The 24,437-nt window shown below is 48.7% G+C and overlaps 3 protein-coding genes and 1 non-coding gene across 4 annotated transcripts; 1 reads left to right on the plus strand and 3 right to left on the minus strand.

The window, feature by feature from the left end:
* The first annotated feature begins 8,324 nt into the window (after window positions 1–8,324).
* Window positions 8,325–12,826, plus strand: LOC123141727 (probable hexosyltransferase MUCI70). Its single transcript, XM_044560807.1, has 9 exons — window positions 8,325–9,159; window positions 9,768–9,995; window positions 10,096–10,309; window positions 10,425–10,534; window positions 10,613–10,812; window positions 11,349–11,452; window positions 11,745–11,932; window positions 12,030–12,229; window positions 12,379–12,826. Exons 1-9 carry the CDS (start codon window positions 8,895–8,897, stop codon window positions 12,586–12,588), a joined length of 1,719 nt encoding a protein of 572 aa, XP_044416742.1. The 5' UTR covers window positions 8,325–8,894; the 3' UTR covers window positions 12,589–12,826.
* A 135-nt stretch (window positions 12,827–12,961) lies between these two features.
* TRNAK-CUU (transfer RNA lysine (anticodon CUU)) lies at window positions 12,962–13,034 on the minus strand. Its single transcript has one exon. It is a non-coding gene; the product is annotated as a tRNA-Lys (tRNA).
* Window positions 13,035–14,138: 1,104 nt separating this feature from the next.
* LOC123141738 (uncharacterized) lies at window positions 14,139–16,890 on the minus strand. The gene is made up of 3 exons (XM_044560817.1): window positions 16,585–16,890; window positions 15,772–15,882; window positions 14,139–15,665 (listed from the first exon to the last, which is right to left on the minus strand). The coding sequence occupies exons 1-3, from the start codon at window positions 16,804–16,806 to the stop codon at window positions 14,340–14,342; spliced, it is 1,659 nt and encodes a 552-aa protein (XP_044416752.1). The 5' UTR covers window positions 16,807–16,890; the 3' UTR covers window positions 14,139–14,339.
* Window positions 16,891–19,165: 2,275 nt separating this feature from the next.
* Window positions 19,166–19,829, minus strand: LOC123096838 (barwin-like). Its single transcript, XM_044518613.1, has 2 exons — window positions 19,491–19,829; window positions 19,166–19,380 (listed from the first exon to the last, which is right to left on the minus strand). The coding sequence occupies exons 1-2, from the start codon at window positions 19,581–19,583 to the stop codon at window positions 19,204–19,206; spliced, it is 270 nt and encodes an 89-aa protein (XP_044374548.1). The 5' UTR covers window positions 19,584–19,829; the 3' UTR covers window positions 19,166–19,203.
* Between the last annotated feature and the right edge of the window lie 4,608 nt (window positions 19,830–24,437).

Here is a 24,437-nt window from a genome sequence, read left to right on the forward strand (position 1 = left end):
CTCCAGCTGTCGCCGCCTCCACATCCGCCCAGCAACGCCGCCACTGTCCCCAGATGTGCGCCGCCGCCGGGGAGCAAACTGGTTCCCGCCGCCGCTTCCCCCACCGCACAGCCACCCAAGACTAAGAAGACGCCTCGCCGCCCCCGCCACATATGACCGGCACGCTCGTCGGACGCCGTCACACTCTTCGGATGCCGGCCGGGCAGCTAGCTGGTCTGTGCGCGCCGCGTCTCCCCTCGCCGGCAGTCTCCTTCTTCGACGCCCGCAAGCTGTTCGACAGTTTGCCAAGGTACGAAAATGGACTCCGCCGACGAGTTCTTTTTCCACAATTTCATTTGTGACTCCGACGATTCGTCGTCCGATGACGAGGAGGAGATATTGGCTGCCGTGTTGGTCCATCACCACCTCAACAACCAGCGACCGTTGTTCCGTGGCTCAATTCTAGGCCACCTTCCGGCGTTTAATCGTAACCGAGAGAGCGGGCATTTCCTTCTCTGGAAGGACTACTTTGATACAACAAACCCGTTGTTCAAACATCACCAATTCTGCCGCCGGTTCCGTATGAGTAGGCATGTTTTCAACCGTATTAGAGAGGGAGTGGTCGGCTATGATGACTACTTCGAGTGCAAAGAGGATGCTGTCGGCAAGATTGGTTTCTCCTCTTATAAAAAATGCATTGCCGTCATCCGAATGCTTGCATACGGAGTGGCCGGTGATCTCATTGACGAGTACGTCCGTATGAGCGAGTCTACATGCCTAGAGTCCCTGTATAAGTTCTGCAAGGCTGTGATTGTTGTGTTTGGCCCTGAGTACTTGAGAGGCCCACAGCTGCAGATACAGCCCGTTTGTTAGCGATGAATGCTAGCAGGGGCTTCTTGGGGATGCTTGGCAGCATAGACTGCATGCACTGGGAGTGGAAGAACTGCCCTTCTGCTTGGCAAGGGCAGTATAAGGGACATGTCAGGGCTTGCACTGTCATACTAGAGGTCGTGACGTTTCAAGATCTCTGGATCTGGCACTCTTTCTTTGGCATGGCTGGATCACATAATGATATCAACGTGCTTCAGCGCTCGCTGGTGTTTGCTAGGCTTGCCGAAGGCAACAGCCCACCGGTGAACTTTACTGTCAACGGCCACAACTATGACAAAGGGTACTATTTAGGTGACGGTATCTATCCTTAGTGGACCACTATTATAAAGACAATACCCGACCCTGTTGGAGAGAAAAGGAAAAGATTTTTTCAAGAGCAAGAGAGTGCTAGAAAGGATGTCGAGCGTGCCTTTGGTGTTTTGCAATCTCGCATGGTTCTACACCATAAGGCCTCCCCCCTCCCCCAATAGTATTTTTTCTCAAACATATAAACCTTTTTCACCTTTGCTATTCTTTTCGTCATTTGCTTTTTCATTTCCTATTTTCTTCTTTTTTCCATTTCTTTTTTACCTTTGGCTTTGTCTTTGTTCTTATCTTTTGGGAAAATAAATGAATACTTGTTTTGCAATTCAGTTTTTTGGGAATGTGACCTGTACAAAATTTATTTATTTCGAATTATAAGAAATTATGGGAGGTGATGACTGCTTGTGTGATCATGCACAATATGATCGTAGAAGACGAGCGCCCGGAACGTTTGTACGATCAAGACTTTTAGTTTCAGGGTGAGAATGTTGTGCCTGAGCATGAAGTAGCGGCAACATTTGAGCAGTTCACTCAGTTTCATGAAGACATGCGTGATTGGGAAACTCACGTGCAACTGCAAAATGATTTGGTCGAGCATATGTGGACTCATGTTGGCAACCAATAGATGTATCTACTTTTATTCGCTCGTAAAACTATGTGAAACATTTTTATTTTTATTTGGCCGACTATACTATTTATTTGGGCGGACTATATTTTCATTTCACAATATGTTGAATGCAATGCAAAATTGGGCGGCCAGCCGGCCACGCCTGCACATATGGGTCGGCGCGTTACGCGCACTGCCGACCCATATGAAAAACAGGACGGACGCCAGGCGGGCGGCCGACCCAAACGGACAAAAAACGAACGAAATTGCCGTCCGTTTGGGTCGGCCCGTTGGAGTTGCTCTAATATTTGAACCTGGGTGAACAGATCACTGAATTTCCTTTGCGACGTGCAATGCAGTGAACAAAATTCCATGGGGATGTAGTAATCACGAAGTGGGATGCGATGGCCAATAAAAAATAATTTCGGGTACACAGTACACCCGGCCACAATGCAAAGAAAAGAAAAAAACAATCAAAAATGGTTCGTTCGTTCGTTGGCTCGCTTGCTTTTGCCGTTCGCTCCCACGCCCAAAACGAACGCTTTCGCTTTTGCATTAAGCATCCACATGTACTCCCAGTGAGTGCCATGTACTCCTCCGAGGCCATGTTCCATGTGGCCGCCTCCCCTCGCCAAATGGCACCGCCCACCGCCACACCAACGCTAGTCCATCATCACAATCATCATCTCAACCGGCGGCAGGTGAGGTCATAGAAGGTTGGCATGTGCACTTCAGTGGGACCGAATGTCATCTCAGCGGTATGGAGTTGCTAGGGTTTAGGCAATGGCTCTGTCAAGTGTATCTCGGTGTGTCTGGATAGAAGTGGTTCAGTGGGACCAAGTTTAATTTTAGGGTTTTGGGCACATAGGAATGTGAGGGTGTAGCTGAGGGTTTTGAAGCAATATCTCCAAGCACTTTGAGCAAATAATGCACGATCAAAATTTATCCCCTTTTAGGTGGCCTTTCCTTCTACAATCAAAAACTCAAACACGGCGAAGGAGGAGGCGTGCCTCCTGTAGCTGGAGGAGCAGGCGAAGCACGACGGCAGTGGTGGAGGCGCCTGGGAGTACCTCTCCTCGCCTGGAGGATTCACGCACGCCACCCCGCCCTCGTCCTCCGCCTCGACCTCTTCCCACTGAATGACGCCTCCGCCCGCTCCCTGACAGTTTTGGCACATGCTTAGGGCCACTAATCATGGGGACACCAAAGCGTGGTTCCTTCAGGATCAAGTTAGATTAGCACCTGCATGATTCAGTTGCGGAGGGAGATACCACAACGTGGATTAAACTAGATTTTGGTCAATGTATCCAGCTACTTGCTGGGAAGAGTTGATGCTTGTTTACAGTTAGTTCAGACCCAGTTAGATCGCAATCCCACTGGACTGGACTTGGGATGAGCCTAGCTCTACCCTCTGGACGTATGCATCATGATGATCTAGCTGGATGGTTCATGATAGTAACCAGGTTCATGACCGTTCAAAGTTCTTCAGACTTTAGAGTGTCATACTCAACATTTAGGGATATTATTGACATTGCACAACACCTACAGTTCCTACAGCTATCCAACAACATGGTAAACAAACAATCAGCATCTGATACCCAGGAATCCACAGCCATGGTGATTCTCGGAAATATGTAGCCCAAACAAAGGGGGCCTTAATAGTATTGGCTTTCTATTGACTCAATGTGATCTTGGATCACGAAAAATGTAGACTCTTGAAGCTTTTGCCATTGCTTTGTCCTTTGCATTTGAGAGGTCCACATTCACATCCCATAGCCATACCTGGATTGAACTTTCCTGAAATATTCTTTTAATAGGCATTAATTCAATGATGCATATGTTGGTATGAATACCAAAATCACTAGGGGATTAGTTGCAGTTTCAAGAAGCGCCGCCATGCAACTACACTGTCAATGGGCACGACTACAACATATGGGTTACTACCTTGCCGATGGCATCTATCTCAATGGGGACGTTTGTGAACACCATATCTGATCCCCATGGCAACAAATAAAGCCACTTTGTACCAGAAGTGGCTAGGAAGGATGTGAAGAGGGCATTCAGAGTGATCCACTCTCGTTGTGGAATTGTTAGTGGAGTTGCAATGATGTGGGGAATCATAGACTTTGTGGTACCCGATGAGATGTCGTTGTGTCATTGCGCAAAATATGATTGTTGAGGACGAGGGTGAAGGGGCAGCCGAACCAATGATTTTGAGAAGGCCGGAGAACAAGTCCATATTTCGGAACAAGATGTAGATCAAGTTATGAGTTTTCTATAGATGCATCAGAATCTTTGAAATGAATATGTGCACGTGCAACTACGATAAAAAATCAGGAAGAAACCCAAGGAGTTTATTGTTTGAATTGTTATTTACACTACAAATAAATTTTATGCTTGAACTATGCATTTTCACTACAAAAAATGTTATTTACCTGTGATATTCACATGAATTTGAGGGTTTCTATATGAGTGTGGCTGTCCGATAGGACATATGAGGGATGATCGATCACTTTCTATGAATGCGCCTGGACACGTCCGTGGATGTACTTGAGACTAGATTATCTTCGTCCAACCGTAGATACTCTTAATTTACGTAGCATCTCATCTAAGTACTAGTGCATTGGAAGAAGCCTCGGGACGATGAAATGTCATTTCAGGAACAAGTACACCCACGATGCACAAAAAAGCAACCAAATAAGTTTTGTTGGTTCACTTGCTTTTGCCGTTGGCTCCAACGCCCAAAATGATTTCGCTTTTGCATTAAGCGTCCACACATGCCCACGTGCTCCATGAGTTCCAAGTACTCTTCCTCTCCTAGCCATGTCCCATGTGGCCACGTCACCTCGCCAAATGTCACCCCACCTTTAGCTAGACCTCACCAAATTTTTCTTCGTGCTCAACTCAACTGGTATAGTTGCCACAGCCATAAAAAAGAGACAAATTGCAGCATAATTGCACTCTAGTTGACTTGAATAATTCAGTGTGTGTGTTAACATGGATCAGAAAACATGTGCTTATTTTCAATTCGACCGGTGCAACAACCTCCTAGCCTTGCATTAGTTAGCAAGGTAGGTGTTATATATGAAGCTCCTACCTTTAGCTGGACCGGTAAACCAAGAGAACAAGACCAATGCAGAAAATTCGATCAGCTGAGTTTCCGGGGCCACCTAGAGCAGTGCGAAAGTGTAGGTAGTAGAGATGGGGGTGGGAGGTATCAGCAAAATGTTGACCACACTTGTCCAATCTAGATTTTCCACACGTTGTTGGGATTCTCGGTCTATATTGACAATCTGCTTGTTGGACATTTGTCTAACGGTTGTAGCATCTTAATTGGCAAATTCTCCAATATATGGATGTCTACGAGCACAATTGTTTCTTCATGAATGGGACGCATGCATACAATCTGTTTTTCTCAGTCATTGACATCTTAGCATTAGGGACCCTTGCGTGTAACTTCTAGTTTTTTTCGTGATATTATATTTCACGTGATGTGCATGACACATGTCTTCTTTGGGCCCATCTAGCAGTTTCAGTGTGTGTTTGTACCTATCTGTATTCCTGATGATGCTTAATGATGATGCATCATTATACTCTTTAAAAATGCATGAAATCGTTTGGATGTGATATAAGGCAGAACATGAGGTGCTCTCACGGCTGGGATGTTATGGTAGCCGCTGGATCTGAGATCTAACAGCTCTTGGAAGGTCTAAAGTTTTTTGCAAAAAAACCATCAAAAAGTCTAATAATTGCGTTGAAGCTTGTATCACCGTACCATCTAAGTCACGGGAGCACCTGGTATTCTCGTGAAAATGGACAAAAATGGACCTTTTCTGAAACTTCAACACCAAAATGACCCCAATCTAAAAATATTTCCGAAACTGGTCCTTTTCCGAATCATGTCGCTACCATGGCGCCCAGCGTCATGCTATTTAGCATGGCGCCCCAGCTCCAGGCGTCATGCAAAAAGGGGCCAGTTTGTGAAAAAAAATCAGATTAGGGTCATCTTGTGTTGAAGTTTCAGAAAAGGGACAGTTTTGTCGATCTTCACGGTATTCTCCATGTGATACAAATCCGGTAATTATGAAAACGCTTTGTGTCGAACCATTATCATCATGTGTACCGTAACTACGAGCGCTACTTCATATTCGAACTTGGGTGGACGGCTCATTGCGTTCCTCTGCGCCGCGCAATGTAGTGAACAAAATTCTGGTTTTTTTTTTTGGAGAAGACGAACAGAATTCTGTAATGGGGATGTAACCACGAAGTGGGATGCGATGGCCCAGCCGATAAAACGTCATTTCATTTCGGGCGCACCGTACGCCCGCCGGCCAGAATGCAGAAAAGAAGCAACCAAAAAGGGTTGGTTCGTTGGTTGGTTGGCTCGCTTGCTCTCGCCGTTCGATCCCACGCCCAGAACGAACGCTTTCACTTTGGGAAACGCTTGGGGCCAGGGCGCCGGCCGAACGCTCGGGGTCGCACCCGAGCCTTACAATCGTTTTCCATCATGCGTTACGGGAGCGTTCTTTTTTTTAGGAAACAGGAGCTCTCTTTAAATCGTTTTTTCCAGGTGCATCACGGGAGCACTCCTCAAATCGGTTTTTCCACGCTTTTTCTTCCCTACAACTCTGCAACTGCTCCTTTTCTCCCATCTTCGCCGCCATACGCAGCGCACCGCGATGACGTGCCCTTGTGCAACGTTGACGGGGGCGAAGAAGACGACATGATGAAGAAGTCGCAGCGGGGAGAGCTGCGAGAGGCCGTGTGCAACGTTGGTGACCATCGGTGGCGCACGACCAGCCATGGCAAGCGACCAACCATGGCGTGTGACAATGGAGACATTGTTGGAACCATTCATTTTGAAAGTGAGTGATGTTACATCCGGCGGCGAGGGATGTGACAACCGACATTTTTTTTATTGGAACCAACCACATGATTTTGTTGCTGATTTTTTATTTGCTGCAACCAGTGTTTTGTTTTGCTACTTCCAGCATTTTCATTTGCTACTACCGGCGACAATCTTTTTTTGCGACATAATTCATGAAGATGATGCAACCTTGATGACGGGCGAAAACCGTTTTTTTTGCTGCAAATCATGATTTTTTTGCTACCACCGGCTACAAGGTTTGTTACCACCGTACACGGCGCCCGGCGTGACATTTATTTTGTTTTTGCTACAATCACGTATTTTTTTTTTTGCTGCAACCGGCAACTATGAAAGCTACATCCGATCAACGCTACAATGATGACGGCGGACGGCAGTGGTAAGCTTTTTTTGGTGGAAGCGATAAACTTTTTTGCTACAACCGGCATCATTTTTGCTGCAACCGACGAGAAAATTTGCTACATCCATTCATGGCAGAGATGCGACCCGGGGCAGTGGCGACGGTTATTGCTGCAACCGTCGTTGTTGTTGGCTACGACCGGTGAGGCTTTTTGCTACATGGCGTTGACTAGTGGCCGTCGTTCGTGCAACCCCGTGCAGCAAGCGTCGATGAAAAAAAAGCTTCAAAGGGCATGGATAAAAGCTTCACCGGTGTATGGGAAAGCTTCAACGGCGGAGTGCATAAAAGCTTCAACGGCGCGAGAAAAAGCTTCAAACCGAGGTGCGAGCGGTGACGCTGAGAGCTGTGACCGGCGATACGGTGGTGCTTCGATGGACGTGTTACGGCGGTGACGGCTAGGTGCTGCAACAGCAGAGACGTCAGGCGGCACAATTTTGCTACGAGGGCGTGACGTCGTACTATTGGAACCGGTGAGGACGGGTGCTACGTGGGCGAGCATCGGCGACGAGGGCAGCGACAGGCGTTAAGGCAAGCGGACAGGACGCCCGACAAGCTTGCTGCTTTAAGGGCATGGCCATCGCTCCACCATGGACAGATGCCCCGGCTCTCCACGTCGACCTGCTCTGTCCAGCTAAGCCAAACCTGCTGCTTGCAGGCCGGAACGGCCTCCTGCAGAAGAGGCAGCCTCTTGCCTGACAAAAGCATGAGAAAGTGGTAAAAAGGCAGGAATCCTGTGTAGGGACCGCTAGTCATCATGGTTTGTTTCTCACAAAGAAGGAGAAAGTTTGAGAGGAAAAGTAGATGGTGGTCCAAATGTGTTGCCTGCGTTGGGCAAGAGCAACTGTGACAGTAGTCTCATCGTCTCTTTCCTTGCTGGAAGCACTGAGGCTACCGTATGGTGATGCTTCCATTGCTCATGCCCTAAGGCTACTAGCTACACGCGATGGGGCGTCATGGCTTTTCCTTTGTTTCCGTAATGAAGCAGTTTTTTTATAACTCTAACAAAGCAGTTAGCGAAGGGAAAGGCTACGTGCAGATCCGGCGGCTGTATCTTAAACGAATTGTACAGGAGCGGTGCGACCGGCGCACCGGCGCGTATCACTGGCGTTTCGCTTTTGCATCAAGCGTCCACACGTGCTACCAGTGTCCCAGTGAGTGCCATGTACTCCTCCTAGTCCTAGGCCATGTCCCATGTGGCCACCTCCCCTCGCCAAATGGCAAATGCCACCGCCACGCCAACGCTAGCCCATCATCACCGTCATCATCATCATCAAATAACAATTTTCTCAACCGGCGGCAGGTGAGGAGGGTGATAGATAGTACACCAGATCCGGCCCTCCTCGTCGGTGGTGGCGTTTTACCCAAGCCGCTTCACCCACAATTCACCCGTCGGCAAGGCCAAGGCGGTAGGCGACGACGACGAGAGAGAGAGGGAGACCACACCTGCACACCAGTGCGGGTGGGGCAGTGGGGTTGGGAAGGAAGGAGGGAGGAACCGTCGTCTCGCCTCGTCTGGTCTGCGGTCTGCCCATCCCCAAGCCACTCCACGCGCTTCCATTCCGAGGGGAGGGAGGATCACATGCTCGCTCGCGGGCGACGCGCACCTACCAATTCCGGAGCGAATCGTCGCCCCGTCGCCGCCACCGCCACCGCGCCGCGCTCCTAATCCCCACCCACCCGGATCGCCCGCTCGCGCGTTAAGTGGCCAAGCTCCTCTGCGCGCGGGCGGCTTCGCCGAGGGAGCCATCGGCCCTCCGCGGATCTGATTGGGCCGCGCGCGATCTGGGCATCGAGGGGATGCGGGGGGAGGAGGGGCGGTGGGGGAGCCGATGAGCGGCGCCGCCTCGCTGGGGCTGCGCACGGGGAGCTGCGGCACCCTGCCCGCGCCGGGCGCCGGCGCCGCCGTCCCCGTCGGGAGGAAGGCCAGGGGCTGGGGCCTGCGCGCCGGCGCCGGCGCCGGCGGCGGGGACAAGGAGCGCCTGCAGCTGCCGCACCGCGCGCTGCGCCTCGTCGGCCGCCGCGGGGCCGGACTGCTCCTGCTGCTCGCCGTCGCCTCCGCCGCGCTCTTCTGCTCCCTCTTCGCCGTCGTCAAAGGTAATCCCCTTTGACTTTGGTCTGGATTTTCCGCTCTCCGCTCCTGGCCGCAGCGAAATGTTCTGCAGCTTGTTCGGGTCACGCAGCTGGCGTTTGTAAAATTCGGATTGGTTTTGGGAATTTCGTATCGTTTATAAAGTTAAACAATAGTAGAATGTTGTCCGTGCAGATTGTGTGACCCTCCCCACGTCCTTAGTGCTCTTCCTCTCTATCGTTTGACGCTGTAGGTAGCTGCTGACCACTTGCTACTGTTCTATCCATTTTGGTTCATGCTTGTCATAGTTCTCGAGGTCTGAAACATTCATTTCAAATGAGCAGGGTTTAGCTCCGCTCAGCTTTTGTAGGTCCAGTCTTAGATGACCTCACCCACCTGTAACCGAATGAAATAATCAAATTGTTGTCCAGATATCAAACTCGTTTGCTGATCAAAACCTTACAGGGTACCTGCAGCTAATGTGCCACGCTTTTCTTAGGGAATATTCCAACATGTATTCTTCCCAAGAGTTAATAATTCAAAACAAATGTTGCTTTATAATAGAATAAATCTGTCACAAAGTATGGTTACTGACCTTCATTGTCTTGTTTTGTTCTGCATGATCATTTTTCAGATGACAACACTTCTTCAATTATCATTGCTAGCAACTACGAAGTCACAAATGCCATCCAGAATTCTGTATACCCCAGCACAACAAGGCCTCTGATGATGTCCAATGACCACAACAAATTCGAGCATCCAAATCGGCTTCATCTTTCACCTGGAAACTTCACAAATCATCCTTGTGAAGGTTTCGCAGTTCCTCCTATCCTGTTTGATAAGAAACGCACTGGGCCTCGACGTAAGCTTAGTTCTTTGCATTTTTTTTCTACTTAGCATTACAAATTTTTTTGTCCCAATAATGTACCTTGTCGTCTGATCTCTTCTCACCCTTGCTGTAGCATGCCCTGTTTGCTATGTCTCGGTAGATCAGGCATTTGCTCTGATACCTCTACAAGCTTCGCCATCTCCTGTCCTTGAAAACTTAGATTATGCCTTGGAAGACAGCGTCACTGCAAATTTCTCAAATCCGGGCTCTGCATTTGGAGGGCATCTATCTCTGGAGCAGAGAAATAAATCTTTTGACATTACCAATTCGATGACTGTCCACTGTGGGTATGTTACATGCATATGCAGTTCCAGAATTCCAGATTAAGTCCCTGGCTTGTCCAAAAGTCTTTGAACTCTGAAATGTGAATATCAATCAACATTGTTTGCGCTGTTTTATCAGATTTGTTAGAGGAAAGAAACCTGGCCAAGGTACCGGATTTGACATCAGTGATGATGATCTGCTAGAAATGGAGCAATGCCGTGAGCTTGTTGTAGCTTCAGCCATTTTCGGTAACTAGCACTATGGACCAATAGTTGTAACCTTTATTGCACTCAATTATCTGCTCACAATTTGATACCGTTGTCCAGGGAACTATGATATGATACAACATCCAAGGAATGTCAGTGAACTGTCAAAGGCAAATGCGTGTTTTTATATGTTTGTAGACGAAGAAACAATGGCTTATGTCAAGAATTCCAGCTCACTGTACAAAGATAATAAAGTTGGCTTATGGAGGCTAGTGGTTGTTCGGAACCTCCCTTATGAAGATCCAAGGCGCACGGGGAAGGTGCCTTTCTTATGAACAGTAACCTTTGCCAGCTACTTTCTACTTGAACATGCAGTCACAATATGAACACATCATATCAATTCATGATAAATTAAATACTTAAATCAAATATTAACTACATGAACAAAGCAAGTGAGGTCTGTAAGGTGATCGTATGCATGGCAAATTTGTTGAGGGGCTACTGTGCAAAACATGCCTTTGTCTTCAGTTGTCTCATATTTTAACCAGTTTACCAGAGATTCAGAATCTGATGAATTGCTGATTTGCCTTTGCCTGGTTCCTTAAACCTTACTCCGTTTCAGTTTTGGGACCATTTTATAGCCTATGAGCTTGGTCGTTGAGACCACTTGTCATCATGCAAGAGATTGTAAGTTTATGACCTGATGTCTAAATGAGTATTCTTCTAGGAGGTTTTAGTTCCAGCATTTTAAGTAGTTCAATTGAAGAAATCTAGCAATTAATGCCCTACGACAAGTTTATCTGTATCTATACATTGTAATGAGCATGTTGAATGACCAAATACTTTATTGGTGCAGATTCCCAAGCTTCTGCTCCATAGGCTATTTCCAAATGTAAGATTTTCAGTTTGGATAGACGCAAAGCTTCAGCTTGTTGTGGATCCTTATTTACTGCTTGAGAGGTATGCTTGACGTAAAGAGCTTGGTTTATTATGTGTTATTTCTTGGTGAGTCTGTTCTAAAGGTGAAAAATCTGCCAAATAGTATTTTTTTTAAACTAAAATCTGCCAAATATTTAGTCTTGTATCAAATGTGGGCCTGACATATTTAAATCAGTGGGGTTAGAGAATGGCCCGATTTATCCTCATTGTAGTATCGAAATTGCATACATCCAACTGTTATCTTGCGCATCTATTGTCCCTGATGCTCCTGTCACCTGTACTGTTGAGCCTGACTGTTTATTCTACCAATCAGGTTTCTGTGGAGAAAGAATTCCAGTTTTGCGATATCTCGGCACTACAGACGTTTTGATGTGTATGAAGAAGCAGAAGCTAATAAAGCTGCTGGAAAGTACGACAATGCATCAATCGATGAACAAATAGATTTTTACAGAAATGAGGGCCTAACACATTATTCTCCCGCCAAGCTTCCTATCACAAGTGGTCAGTGAACTCACCGGAGTGTAAATCATGCATCATTCATGCCCTGTTTGGTTTCTCATTCTCAGACATCAATCTTTGCCTTTTGCATTGTGTGCAGACGTCCCGGAAGGCTGTGTGATCATCAGAGAACACGTCCCCATCTCGAACCTCTTCACATGTCTTTGGTTCAATGAAGTTGACCGTTTCACCGCCAGAGATCAAATCAGCTTCAGCACCGTCCGGGACAAAATAAGGGCTAAAGTCGGCTGGATGCCCCAGATGTTCCTGGACTGCGAAAGGCGCAACTTTGTTGTCCAGGTACTACATCTTCCCCGATTCCATCTTTGGCCACGGAGCACTTGTTGCATGAACACCCACCTTGCGGTTACCCGCACGTCTCGACTACTGAGCACATGGGCTCCTGTTAAGCTCATGACTTACCTCTCTTGTCGTCGACATTTCACCAGGCATACCACAGGGAGCTGCTAGAGCAGATGATCGCGTCCGGCAGGAACACGCCTCCCATCGCCGTCGAACCATCGCGGAAAATCAGACCGGGTAGCAGCAGGAGAGCTCCCCCGTCGAAGAAGCCTGTCGTGAAGCGGAAAAAGGAGAAGAAATCGAGCTCGCGGAGGCGGGCCGTGAAGCCGGTTACATGGGCGATGGATGCTGTGTGACGGAGGTCCACCGGGATGGACGGGCTTCTGTGACTCGATAGTTGGGTGTGACCGTATGTATGGCAGCTGGTGCCACTAGGTTGGGGGAGGGAGAGAGAGGGGGAATGGAGGGTTGTAATTTTTTGCCGGCCACGAAACGAAATTTGTTGATAGCCAATTCTTCATTGTTGTTGTAAATAACAGCGGAAAGCAGTATCATTCAATCGAGCCCGGCCTGTTTTGTGTCGGGTTTAGTAAACTCAAAGGTAAAAAAGCTGGCACTAGGCAATCTGTTCTGTGAGGTGTAAAAATAGTTAAAAAAAACAATGTGAGGTGTAAAAATAGTTAAAAAAACAATGTGAGGTGTAAAAATAGTTAAAAAAACAATGGCATGCGCCCACCGTGGGGCTCGAACCCACGACCACAAGGTTAAGAGCCTTGCGCTCTACCAACTGAGCTAGACGGGCTTGCTGCTGCTTCAATGAGCTAGGGCTATTTGGAATGGAACCAGTTACATTCTTCTTTCCCAGGCTAGCCAAAAGAAGTGAAGCTGATCACCTGGAATACTGCAAGTACCTGAAAGCAGGTTGACACATCGTCAGCCTGTACCACTCCAATTAGTTTGGGACCCGTTTATCTGGCGAACATTTGCTGCGGACAACACCCCACTTGCAATGCCAACATAACTAAAATTGCCATGCAATTTTGAGGGATTTGTCACGTATGGAAGGGAAAAAAATGCTAGTGACGCAGTGTAGTCTTTTTTTCTTAATTGGCATGCGTTTGATCATGATCCAACAGCTTTTAGGTCGTTTGCCAGGAGCTCCCTCCCAGCGAACGTTCACCGGTTAGATATACCGTTAGTTTAACAAGTTAGGACTTGGTATTGAACATCAGCCACAGATTCGAAGTTATACTTTTTCTGTTCCAAAATATACTTCATTATGAATGAATCCAATGAAACTAATTTGGTGTTATAGATGTTTGCATATTTTTCTATAGACTTGATCAAATCTTAAAAAGTTTGACCCAGGAAAAAGTTAAAACTTCAAACATTTCAGAACGGGGGGGAGTAAATAATACTCGTTCATTTGCATGGCTTTTCTAGAATTAAAGTTATCTCGTAATAAAAGACTTCTGTTATACTATGTTGCAGTTAACCAACGTGACCTTCGATTGATTTCACGATAAATCATGTTAACTGATGCTAAGCGGCACCGGCCACTTTGCAGCATCAGTTTTCTTCCCAGGTTTTGCCTCAAAATATCAAAGCAAGAGCTCTTTCAACTGAGCTAGACGGGAATCTAGTAAGATTAACTGCATATCAACCATGCTTGTTGTGGCACATCTCGGAACGACGTAAAGCGCATAAATAAATCACCCAGAAAAGCACATCAAGCCTTTTTAGCAGTATGTTTTATTAGCCACCGATTTCCTTGTAGTATAGAACAAACACCCTGTGACTGGGATGAATCGACAGTTCAACACTGCCCATGTCTACACAACAACAGTTTTCGCATCGCAAAATGCACAAGATAATCAGTACAAAATGCATATTTTTTGTGACACGGCCAATCTTATTGAACACAAGGCGGCGAGAGCCCGCGAGACTCGGAACCCGTTGCTGATCCATTTACCACTGCAGTTTTGGCTCTGGGCACTCATACATGATTGATGGAGACCGTTATAGACAATAGGGATGGGTTTCAGTCTCCAATCCCACAGCTACAGCGCCAGAAAGAAACAAGTGCCCTCCCTGCTGCTACTCTGAATCATTCAGCCTCCTCGAGCATGTCGATGAATCTCCTCCCATCTTGCTTCTGGAAGACTGACCTGTCTAGGTGCAGCTCGTTGGTCGAGACCGCCTCGAATCTTGCCCAGAGCTCCTTCTTGAGAGTGGTTTCGCCGGCGTGCCTTCCCTTCAGGTTGGTGCTTTCCAGGCCTTTCCAGGGAGTGCCAACCAAGGCCCTGCTATGCACTGCTGGGGTCTGGATGAGTTTGTCATCTGGAAGCTCCTGCTTTCCCTTCAGGTTATTGCTTTCCAGGCCTCTCAGGGGAGTACCAACCAAGGCCTTGCTATGCACCGACAGAGTTTGGATAGGGTTGCAATCTGAAAGTTTCCGTCTTCCCTCCAGCTTATTATTGCGTTCCCAACCTTCCCAAGGACTTTCTATCAAGGATTTGTTATGCTTTGCTGGAAGGGGAACGGGCTTATCATCTGTTGGACTTGGATCCATTAGCACGCAGGTCTTGAGGGGCGACAAGAACCAATCAAGTGCCACATCGGCTTCTTCCCTTCGGCGCCTGTCTCCGGCAGGTTGATTAAACCCATACAGGTCTGGATATCTTGATGCCAGATCCTTCTCATCAGACAGCATCTCATCAGAGCCTCCAGATGGTGGTTTGTCACTCTCAACCGGTCCAGCACTGAGAATGTCATCCTTACTTGAGCCCTCCGATATCGGTGAGAACACATGTTGCTTACCTCGCAATGCTGTCTTCGGGCATGGAGTAGGCAGTGGTGCTCTCCTGCTCTTCTGAATTGAGAAGCTAAAAGGCGAAAATAGATTGTCTTCTGATGAGCTTTTCTTTGCTTTGCTAGGATGAGGTGTCGCGACACCAGCCCTTGCTTCCTTTCCTTTCACACTTTGCTCCAGATCAGGGCTGCTGTCATCAGAAATGGTTAGTTTCCAAACAGGTAAATTGGGAAGATTCAGCTCATCCATGCTGGCAGTTGTCGTCAACTGTGCTTTTGATGATTTTGGGCACATGGATGAGCGTGCTTTTGATTTTGGCAATGGTGTCAAGAGAAATAACTGCTTCCCACTGTCGACCATGCATGCCCCGGTACGCCATGAAACAAGAGGTGAAGGCGAGACAATCAGGTCAGTCTCTGGTAAGTTGTTGCTGCTGCTGCAGACCAAGTCTTGTGAAGGTGATACTGCCGGGCCTGCTGGAGGTAAGATGCTGTTGCTAGGAAACAACTTGTCAGTCCCTTTTGCAGCAGATTTTGAACAGGTCTCCATGGTGTGCTTTGAGGCATTTTCACTTTTGGCTGGCGAAGCTTCAAGCGCTTGCTTAAGTCTGGAAGCCCATAGCTGCATAAGAACAAAATGAGTGATGATGAGAGCTGAAAGCATAAAGGGCTCATGCTCATGTCTTATTAGCTTCAGAAAGAATGAAAGACTCGATGACGGTGACCACCTTCAAAGAAGAATTAGTGTCTGACAAGAAGCAACTGAAGGATTCTATCTCTTGTTCCCCTCTTCTGGATATAGTCTGGCATTGGAGGGCGCTGGAGACCAATTTGTCAATCTGATTGAGGGGCAAAAACACGAGAACATTATAAGAACCAGCAGATTGGCAAGCTCTAAAAGTAAAGATCTATCTACAACTTAACCGACAAGGACAAACAACAAGAGACTAAGATTCAATCCACATACAGTAAGGTACTACTAATCAATTCCACATAAAACAAGTGACTAAAGTTTCAGTCGGCAGACATAAATATATACAATCTCTCTGTTTATTTTCTTTGCAGAAACTGCTCTTCCATCCAATATCAGTCCAGACCAGTGATGATAACAATTCAGAATCGTAGGAAGGACACTCTACGAGGCACACACACACCATGACAGGGTTCCAGATGGGATGCAGATTTCCCACATCCACTGCCTTCGGTTATACAAACACCAGTACGCAAACCCAACCACATACGTTGTCGTGACTGCAGACATCACCAGGAATGAATTCGCTGCCCCAAATCGCCACGGAGGTTGGCCCGTACAGTATTATCCATTCCAGGAATACGAGATCCTAGCAGGATGCCCCGAGCAACGGAGCCCACCCAACCCCATCCAGACGAGCATCGGATCGGATCGAATCGATCCATGGCACCACCGCCCAAAGGTCGAACGAATCACACGGCGCTTCGCATCGCTAACCTACCTACCCAACGAGACGGGGAAAAAAATGCGCTACGAGGGTTTCGAGCGAAGGGCGGAGGGAGGGGTCGACCTGGTTGACGAGGCCGCCGAGGGCGGAGCTGGCGAGGAGGAGGCGGTCGAGCGCCGGCTCGGCGGCGGCGGTGGCGGCGGCGGCGGAGGGGGGAGCGGCCGCGGCGGCGGGGGGCTTGCGGCGGAGGGATCCGGGCGGCGCCGGGTGGGGCGTCCGGTTGCCGGAGAGGACGCGCAGGGGGCGCCGCCGCGCCGTCGACTTGGGTCCCTGGCTCTTCTGCATCGGATTGGATTGATTGCCCGGAGAGAGGGGAGAGGGCGAGGGAGGATGGTGGTGGCCAACGGTCGGGAAGGGGGTGGATTTGAAACCCTTGCGGCTGTGCGCGTCGGCGTCGCGGTTTCCAGACTAAAATACCCGCACGAATCTCAAAGCGAGTGGACACGGGACATGAGGGCACGGGGACGTCGCTTTGAGATTCGTGCGGGTATTTGTGAATCTTCAGTCTAAAATTTGCTTGCCGTCCATTCTGCGTGCACGGATCTCGATGCGGACTTTGTGTCCACTCGTACCGAATCACGAATTGTGTGATCGACCAACTATGCCATTTTTTTTTGTAGTAGCCCCTTCCCCCCTCCCACTCATCTATCCGCAGGGAGCAGGCTTGAGTAGATCTTCGACGTGGGGGTGGGACGACCGGTGCCGGGAGGAAATGCTCGCGCGCTTCTGATTTTGGGTTCGCTGTGCGGTGGAGGTGTAGGGAGGGCAGGGAAGCCATTGCCGACGATGCAATGCTTCTTCTAACGGAAAGGTTTGGCTACTCCTGGGTGTACACACCCCTTATACTGTTCATCCACTTTTTTCAAGATTCGTGCAATGGGCTGTCTTAGGGTCGCGTCCAGGCAGCATTAGCGCGAGTGTGCGGGGTCATTAGCATATTTTACTCATTAGACCCCCTAGGCATACTTGGGAGTAGTAAGTGCATCTCCAACACCGATCCTCAAATCGCTCGCATACGTTTGGATCACGCGGTCGGACGTGTTGTGCCCTGCAAGGCGGTCCTATATCGGTCTGCAGGGCGGTCCAGACACACTTTCTTCCGCAAAGCTGGAGAAAAACGTGAGGGGGGGGGGAGCTTTGTGGGCGTTCGGACAACAGCCACGCCCACTTCTGACCACCATGGCCCACCCCAAACTATCCTCCTTGCCCGCGCGCATTCCCGCCTGGTGACAGCTCCTCGCATTCATGCTGTTGTGGAGCGGCTGCTCCACATTGAAGTCGGCCCAGAGCGGACGCGACCTCTCACTGCCTCTGCCATTGAAGCGATGCGCCGGCCAAGGTCACTGCCCGCTGCACGCCTGGCTGAACACGCTTCCTGACCGCATTCAAACGTCTCCATTAAATCTGCGCATGTGCCGAGGAACCTACTCTGGACACACATTCGTTCATGAGCGGGTCGGTGTTAACCACAACGTCGGGCAAACTCCTGCCGTCAGCCGACTATTTAAAGGAGGTCAGACACCGGACAAGAATCGCACCACTCCGCCTGCTCCCCATCTCCCCCTTCCACCATTTTCTCCATCCTTTCGATGGCATCCGACGAGCAGCAAGAGCAGTTCTCCGGCATAAAAGCCGGCTGGGTGGCCCGTCGAACCCGCCGGATACAAGCCAGGCAACCCGCTGCTCCACCTCCATCGCCTAGCCCGACGGAGCAAATTACCGCTCCAAGCCGGTGTGTGGTTTAGGAACTCGCCGCTACAGCTCACAGAGAAGTGGCAAGTTACTCCAAGTAGGTACGCAGGAGAGCACAGTGGAACGGGCATTGTGGCTGCCATGGATGAGGCCAGACGTTGTGCCATCCCCCGTCAACATATGCGGAACCGCGCCCGATCGACGAAGAAAGACGCGGAAATCGACGAGTTGGTGGCCCCCGCGTCCGCGTCCGCCATCAATATCGAGAAAAAGTAGAACACGGGAGACGCCGCCACTTGGGTCCCTGGAAAGCCACCGCCGGCATGCACAATCGACGACTTGCCCTGTTCAGTGCAGACCAACGCTGACCCTCGCCTCAGCTTCATCGAAGCGGAGTAGGCACCCTTATGCTCCGGCTGAAGTACCCCCCCTCCCACTCCGGTTGAAGCACCCTCTTTGCCACTCTGGTGAGCAGCGCAGCCGGGCACAAGGAAGATGCGGGGGAAGAATGTACCCCCGGGGCTCCTGGCAGTCCGATGAGCGGGCTGCCAGACATGAGGAAGATAAAGGGATCCGTCGCGGCCGATCGTAAACTAGTGTAGTGTATTCGTCTTGTGGGAGTGGAGCTCCACGCGATCGTACGTGCACATGATTTTACCTTCATAGTAAAATATGTCTAAAATATAAATGTTTCCGTTCCGTTTGTATAAAATCTACCATGTTTGCATGAATTTCATCTGATTAGTTAAATAATTATTGATATGTATATGGGTAGCGTTGGATGGCCGCCTTCTATGTCCGTGTCCGCGGAAAGGAAATTTGGCCGGTCTCATTGACTTTGCATAGTTCCTCGGTAAGAATACTTCAACAATCACCTCCGGTTCATTTCACTTTATTTATTACGAAGTGCATCAATGCAAATAGCACATCACTACTTTTATTTGCAGCTTCTTTTTTACCGTAGCGCTTGAGCACCGGTTAATTAATTAATCAGTTGTCGCCGCAGTCAACGAACTGGTAGTTGACGGTGAGGTGGCCCTGGGCGACCCCCTGCCCGTCGGTGTCGATCTTGCTGAACACCGTGTCGAAGTCCAGGTCCAGCCCGCCGTTGCTGCACTGGTCGACGATCCTCGCCGTGATCTGCGCGCCGGTCGCCGTGTTCGTCACCTACACGCGCAGGGTCACATCACAGGGGAAACGTCGTTCTAGCAGCAAGCCCACACGAGACAAGAGGAAGGAAGACGGACGCTTGAGAAAAGATATTCCTGGTAACTTACCAGGAGGCACTTGCCGCAGGACGCCTGGCCGGTCGGCCCGGCGGGGCCGCAGAAGGCCGTCCAGCCGTACTTGGAGCGCCAGGCGTACGACATGCCGGCGTCCCAGGTGGCGCACTAGGCGCTGGCGGCGTTGAGGTCCCAGTTGATCTTCTCCGGGCTGTAGTAGTTGTAGGTGGCGCGCACGTTCGACGCCGACTGCGCCGCCGCCGCGGCAGCCGCCGCGCTCAGCAGGACCACCGCAAGCGCCATGCGTCCGGCCATCTTTGGAGATGATGATGTGGTGTATGCAACGGGAAGCGTGGCGACTTGGCGGCGATCGAGAGGCTGCCTGTGACTGAACTGAACTGCTTTTGATGGGAATGGCCTTTTGCTGCAGGGAGCATTATATAGAGCTGGGAGTGCGGCGCGCAGGGCACCGCCAGCACTCGCGCGGTGGACTGTTCTTTCTCCACGAGTCCATTTCTTTCTTTTTTCCACATCTTTTGGAAACAAGCGCATGCGTCAACAAAATTTTCATCTGCCAATAAGAGCATCTATAACCGAACCGCCGATACCCGTCTCAAACGCCTGGACGGCTGTCCGGTGTACCCGGACGAAAAATTGCTACCTGTTCAGTGTATTCGGATAAAAAATTGACACCCAACCAAACTCCCCATTTTAATCCCGAATGACCAGACTGACTGGCATTCCTCGTATCCAGCTCATATCTGAGACGGATATGGGGAAGCTTGGACGTACCCCGGCACGCCCGCCATGTTGGATCCAGCCCATGCTGGCCTATCTGATACCCCGCATAAGTGGGACCCTATCCACACTCCGGTCGGAACCCTAGCCGTATTTCACTCCACTTCACTCTCCTCCAGTCCAGCCCCCTCCACCCACAAGCTCCCATCCGACGACCTCCCACCTTCTCCGGCATGGCGGGCAGCGGATCCGAATCCTACACCTTCAGATCTGTTGACCCGGAGCTCGTTTCAAGCGGCTCTAAGGAGGAAACGGCCTTCCAACTTGCGCTCCGCCGCGCCCGAAAGGAGGCCACTCGACGGTAGCAGTCATACATCTTCCGTCAAAAATCCACTGTGTCTGCCCAAATGATGCATAGATCCGGCGTGAGACTTGTCGTCTTCATCAGAGGCGGTGCGGTTTGCCTGACGTCCGAACACGATGACAGATGCACAACTGCTTTGTTGATGCGGCACCACCAGAGTTGGGAGTGCGACACGGCACCACCAGCACACACGGTGGACTTTTCTTTCTCTATGATTTTTTTTCCACATTTTCTGGAAACAAGCGCATGCGTCAAGAAAATTTCCATCTGCCAATAGGAACGTAGATATGCTCCACGCTGTTTCGCTGGTTTATTTTGACCACAAGTTTTCTGGAAACAAAATCAGTTTCTTTCTCAATTTTCACCTAATTCGGATCTTTTATATATGTTGGTATTTTCCTGGGAAAAAAAATCTCTTTCTCTTAGTTATAACGCAGGAAGGGCATCCTTGGAGGAGCGGTAAAGTTGTTGCTTTGTGACCACGAGGTCACGGGTTCATCTCTTGAAAACAGGCTCATGCAGAAATATAGGAAAAATCTGCATACAATAGGCTCAAAATGGTCGAACCCTTCTTCAGACCTTGCACAAGCGGAAACTACAGATATCCACCACCACAAGCCGTTTCATAATTGCTTCTAAGCTGTAAGTTATGGCCTAATTCAAATTAAGTAGGCTGGTAACTGGAAGTATAGTTGGCTTGCTTGTATATCTCTCAATCTGATATCGATAAGAGCATATATTCAGAAGGAAAGAAAAATAGTTCTTTAAAAGTTATTTGAATATATATTTTTGTGGTATAGTTGGCTAATTTTTTAATAATACATTTTTATTTAATTTTTAGAAATATTACGCCGAATTTTTTTAAAAAAATAATACAGCATTGGTCGACCCGCAGCCGATTGGCTCTGGTGGGTTGCACAACAACGGACAGCCGATAGCGCCCGGTCGGCTAGTGGGCGGTCGACAAGTGTCTTTTCGGCCACGTGGCGGCCGGCGATAGGCTACGCCACGTCGCCCGCTCCCCGCTCGGCCTGGCAGCATGCAGTCGTCTGGGCCCCGGCCGACAGGCCCAGTCGGCCAGTGCGCAGCCGACAGGCCCAGTCGGCCAGTGCGCGGCCCCCATCCCCACCCCTGCGTGGCCACCTTTCTTCCTCCTCTTCTCTTCTTCTTCTCTCTTACCCAAAAATACACAAATTTTGTACACAAAACTTAGCCCATTTCTTGGGGTTTTTCCACTGTAGATGTATTCTAGAGAGTTGGGGGAGGCAAGGGAGACCCCGATCTAGTGATGGGGTAGCTCATGGTGGTGATGGTTACCATTTTGGTGGAGGTGGTGGTGGCAGTGGTGGTGGTGGAGGTGGAGGTGGTGGAGGCTCCGGCAGTGTGGTGGATGCTCCGGCTCCGGCTTCGGTGATTGAAGGCCGCCGTTCATCGTTGCTTCACACGCTTCAAGGGTAAAATTCAACTGACATTTTCTCTGTCATAATTGTTCCGGTAGTATTCGATAATATGTTTAGATGTCAATATCTAGTTGTGTGAATATTTGTAGTTGCTCGGTAATATCCATAACATATTTAGATGTTAAGGTGTGGGAATACTTTTAGTTGCTTGATAATATTTCGTAATATATATAGATGTCAAATATTTAGTTGTGTGGATATTTGTAGTTTCTCCGGTAATATCCGTAATATATTTAGATGTGAAATATTTAGTTGTGTGAATATTTTTACCACTTTCGCGGATGGGGGTGAAGGGGCGTTTACATACAACCGGGGCAAAGTGGTTTATGATTGAATCTCAGAGGCATTCTTATCATTTGGTAGATCCTAGTCCATGGCCTATTTCAGGTTCACTCGGAGCTTTGGCAACCACCGTAGGAGGTGTGGTGTATGTGCAGTCTCTCGGAGGTGCTCGGGTAGAGTGTGCGTGCATGTGTTCACAGAAGTGAGTATTGATACGTATGTGTGAGCGTCTGTGTTTGTACTGTGCTAAAAAAATACTCCTGATTGTGATCTGAACCTCGTTTACGGTTTGTATTTTTGTATATGGCCTACGGGAAGTGCTACCGCACTTTAGATGCTACGGTGATACGGGGCACCAAGGCCAATAGCATCACCGGACGTGGACAGAAATGTTTGGAGGTTTTCTACAAAACTCGCACTGAACAAGGCTGACCATTAGATCCACGATCCAATAATCCGTATGATGGTAGCCTACCGCCCATGCATGATCCATCTCTGTCACGTCCATCAGTCAACGCGTTCATGCCATCATCATAATGCCGCTAATGCCTACTCCTCCAACAACTTATATTTAGGAATAGAGGTAACTAGTGGATAACGCGCGCCTTGTTGCGCCGTTTTCATAGATGAACTGTATTTTTCATGCTTGTATTGTAGATATTTTACGCTGTTTGTTTGTTTGTTGGGATATTTGACGTGTTTCTTCATTTTCACTGAGCAACATATCGATATCTTGTCGGCAAGGTTGGGGAGCCCAACGAGCTTGTTGCCGCTGCTGTCGCGCGAGTCCCTGCCTCGTCCACTGCCGCTCTCGAAAAACTTGCTGATGAACATGGACAGGTCCATCTCGCTCTCGTGGTGTCTCCCGAGCCCATCTTCGTCTCCATGTGTCCGTGGCCAAAGCTCGCCATCGGCGATCCCCCGCCCTCGCGTGGTGACACCCTTGTTTAAGACATGGCCCTCCTCCGTTGCGCCCCCGCAGCGCCCCCATGGCAGGGAACTGAACTCCTTAGCCATCAGAATCATGCCTTTAGTCCCTCCCGCCGAGGAATCAGGCCGTGCGGCAGCCCGAACAAATGATTCTTCGTCTAAACTCGAACGCGAACGGACTAAATCTAGTTGGGATGAGAAGGGAAGATACCCTTGAATGCAAACCCCATGATGGTCGAGCATGTGAACTCGGAGTTCAACAAAGGGATAATGGGGAGATAGGTGCTTGACCAGCATCAACCTCCCTCCAGATCAAGGATTAGCAGCAAAGCAACCACAACAACGTAGAGGATACTGGAGCACGCAAGAGGGAGCGTCCCCGGCGTAAATAAAGAAAGCGGAGGAAAAACCAACCTTGAATTTTAATTTTGAGGCGACGTTGCCGCTTTGCGATTTGTCTCCTACTCCCTCTGGTCTTTTTTAGTCTGCATATAAGTTTTGTCCGAAAAATATCTCTGGTTTGATCAAACTTATAGAAAAATATATTAACATTCACAATAAGAAATCAATATGGTTAAATTCATTAAGAAATGTAGTTTCATAGTATATATATGTTACTGCAGATATTGATATTTTCTAATATAATTTTTGTCAAACTTTATAGTATTTGACTTGATACAAATCTAATACACAAAATATAAAAGGACAAGAGGAGTACGCATGTATTCGTGAATTTTGCTAAGAAGGGATACGAAGTAAATGTTTGGCCAACTCACAACCTATTGACTATTGGGGTCCACCTCGTAAAAAAAACCTCGAGCGCTCCCAGGCCTCCAATTCCTGGGAGCTTGGAAATTGTAGTGATGCATTCCATCTAGGGATGCGAATCACACTAAGGCCTTATTTGGTTCGGAGGATTTTTACAGAAAAAGTATAGGGACGAGAATTGCAAAGGAAAATCTCTTATAGATGCATTCGGTTTGTAGGAAACGCGTACGGAAATTTTGTAAGAATACTATTCATTTCTGTGTTTTTGGAGGAATCTACACATTCACTCAAAGCTTATTTTTACATAGGAACGAGACAAAACAATTCCTTAGGATGGCAAGTGACATCCTATCAACTTCCTATACATTTCCTAAATCCTACATTTTGGTTTCTTTCACGAATGAGGTCTAAGGCCTCATTTGACGGAAGGGGATTGAGGAGGTTTTGAGAGGTGGGGAT

The sequence above is a fragment of the Triticum aestivum genome, chromosome 1B, assembly GCF_018294505.1.
Source record: "Triticum aestivum cultivar Chinese Spring chromosome 1B, IWGSC CS RefSeq v2.1, whole genome shotgun sequence".
NCBI lineage: Eukaryota > Viridiplantae > Streptophyta > Magnoliopsida > Poales > Poaceae > Triticum > Triticum aestivum.

Coding starts and splice junctions, on each gene's coding strand:
- LOC123141727 (XM_044560807.1), top strand. CDS start 8,895: ATGAGCGGCGCCGCCTCGCTGGGGCTGCGCACGGGGAGCTGCGGCACC. Junction 10,813..11,348: donor ATCCAAGGCGCACGGGGAAG/GTGCCTTTCTTA, acceptor TTATTGGTGCAG/ATTCCCAAGCTTCTGCTCCA. Junction 11,933..12,029: donor CAAGCTTCCTATCACAAGTG/GTCAGTGAACTC, acceptor CATTGTGTGCAG/ACGTCCCGGAAGGCTGTGTG.
- LOC123141738 (XM_044560817.1), bottom strand. CDS start 16,806: ATGCAGAAGAGCCAGGGACCCAAGTCGACGGCGCGGCGGCGCCCCCTG. Junction 15,883..16,584: donor TCGGCGGCCTCGTCAACCAG/GTCGACCCCTCC, acceptor CCCCTCAATCAG/ATTGACAAATTGGTCTCCAG. Junction 15,666..15,771: donor ACACTAATTCTTCTTTGAAG/GTGGTCACCGTC, acceptor GTTCTTATGCAG/CTATGGGCTTCCAGACTTAA.
- LOC123096838 (XM_044518613.1), bottom strand. CDS start 19,583: ATGTCGTACGCCTGGCGCTCCAAGTACGGCTGGACGGCCTTCTGCGGC. Junction 19,381..19,490: donor CCTGCGGCAAGTGCCTCCTG/GTAAGTTACCAG, acceptor CTGCGCGTGTAG/GTGACGAACACGGCGACCGG.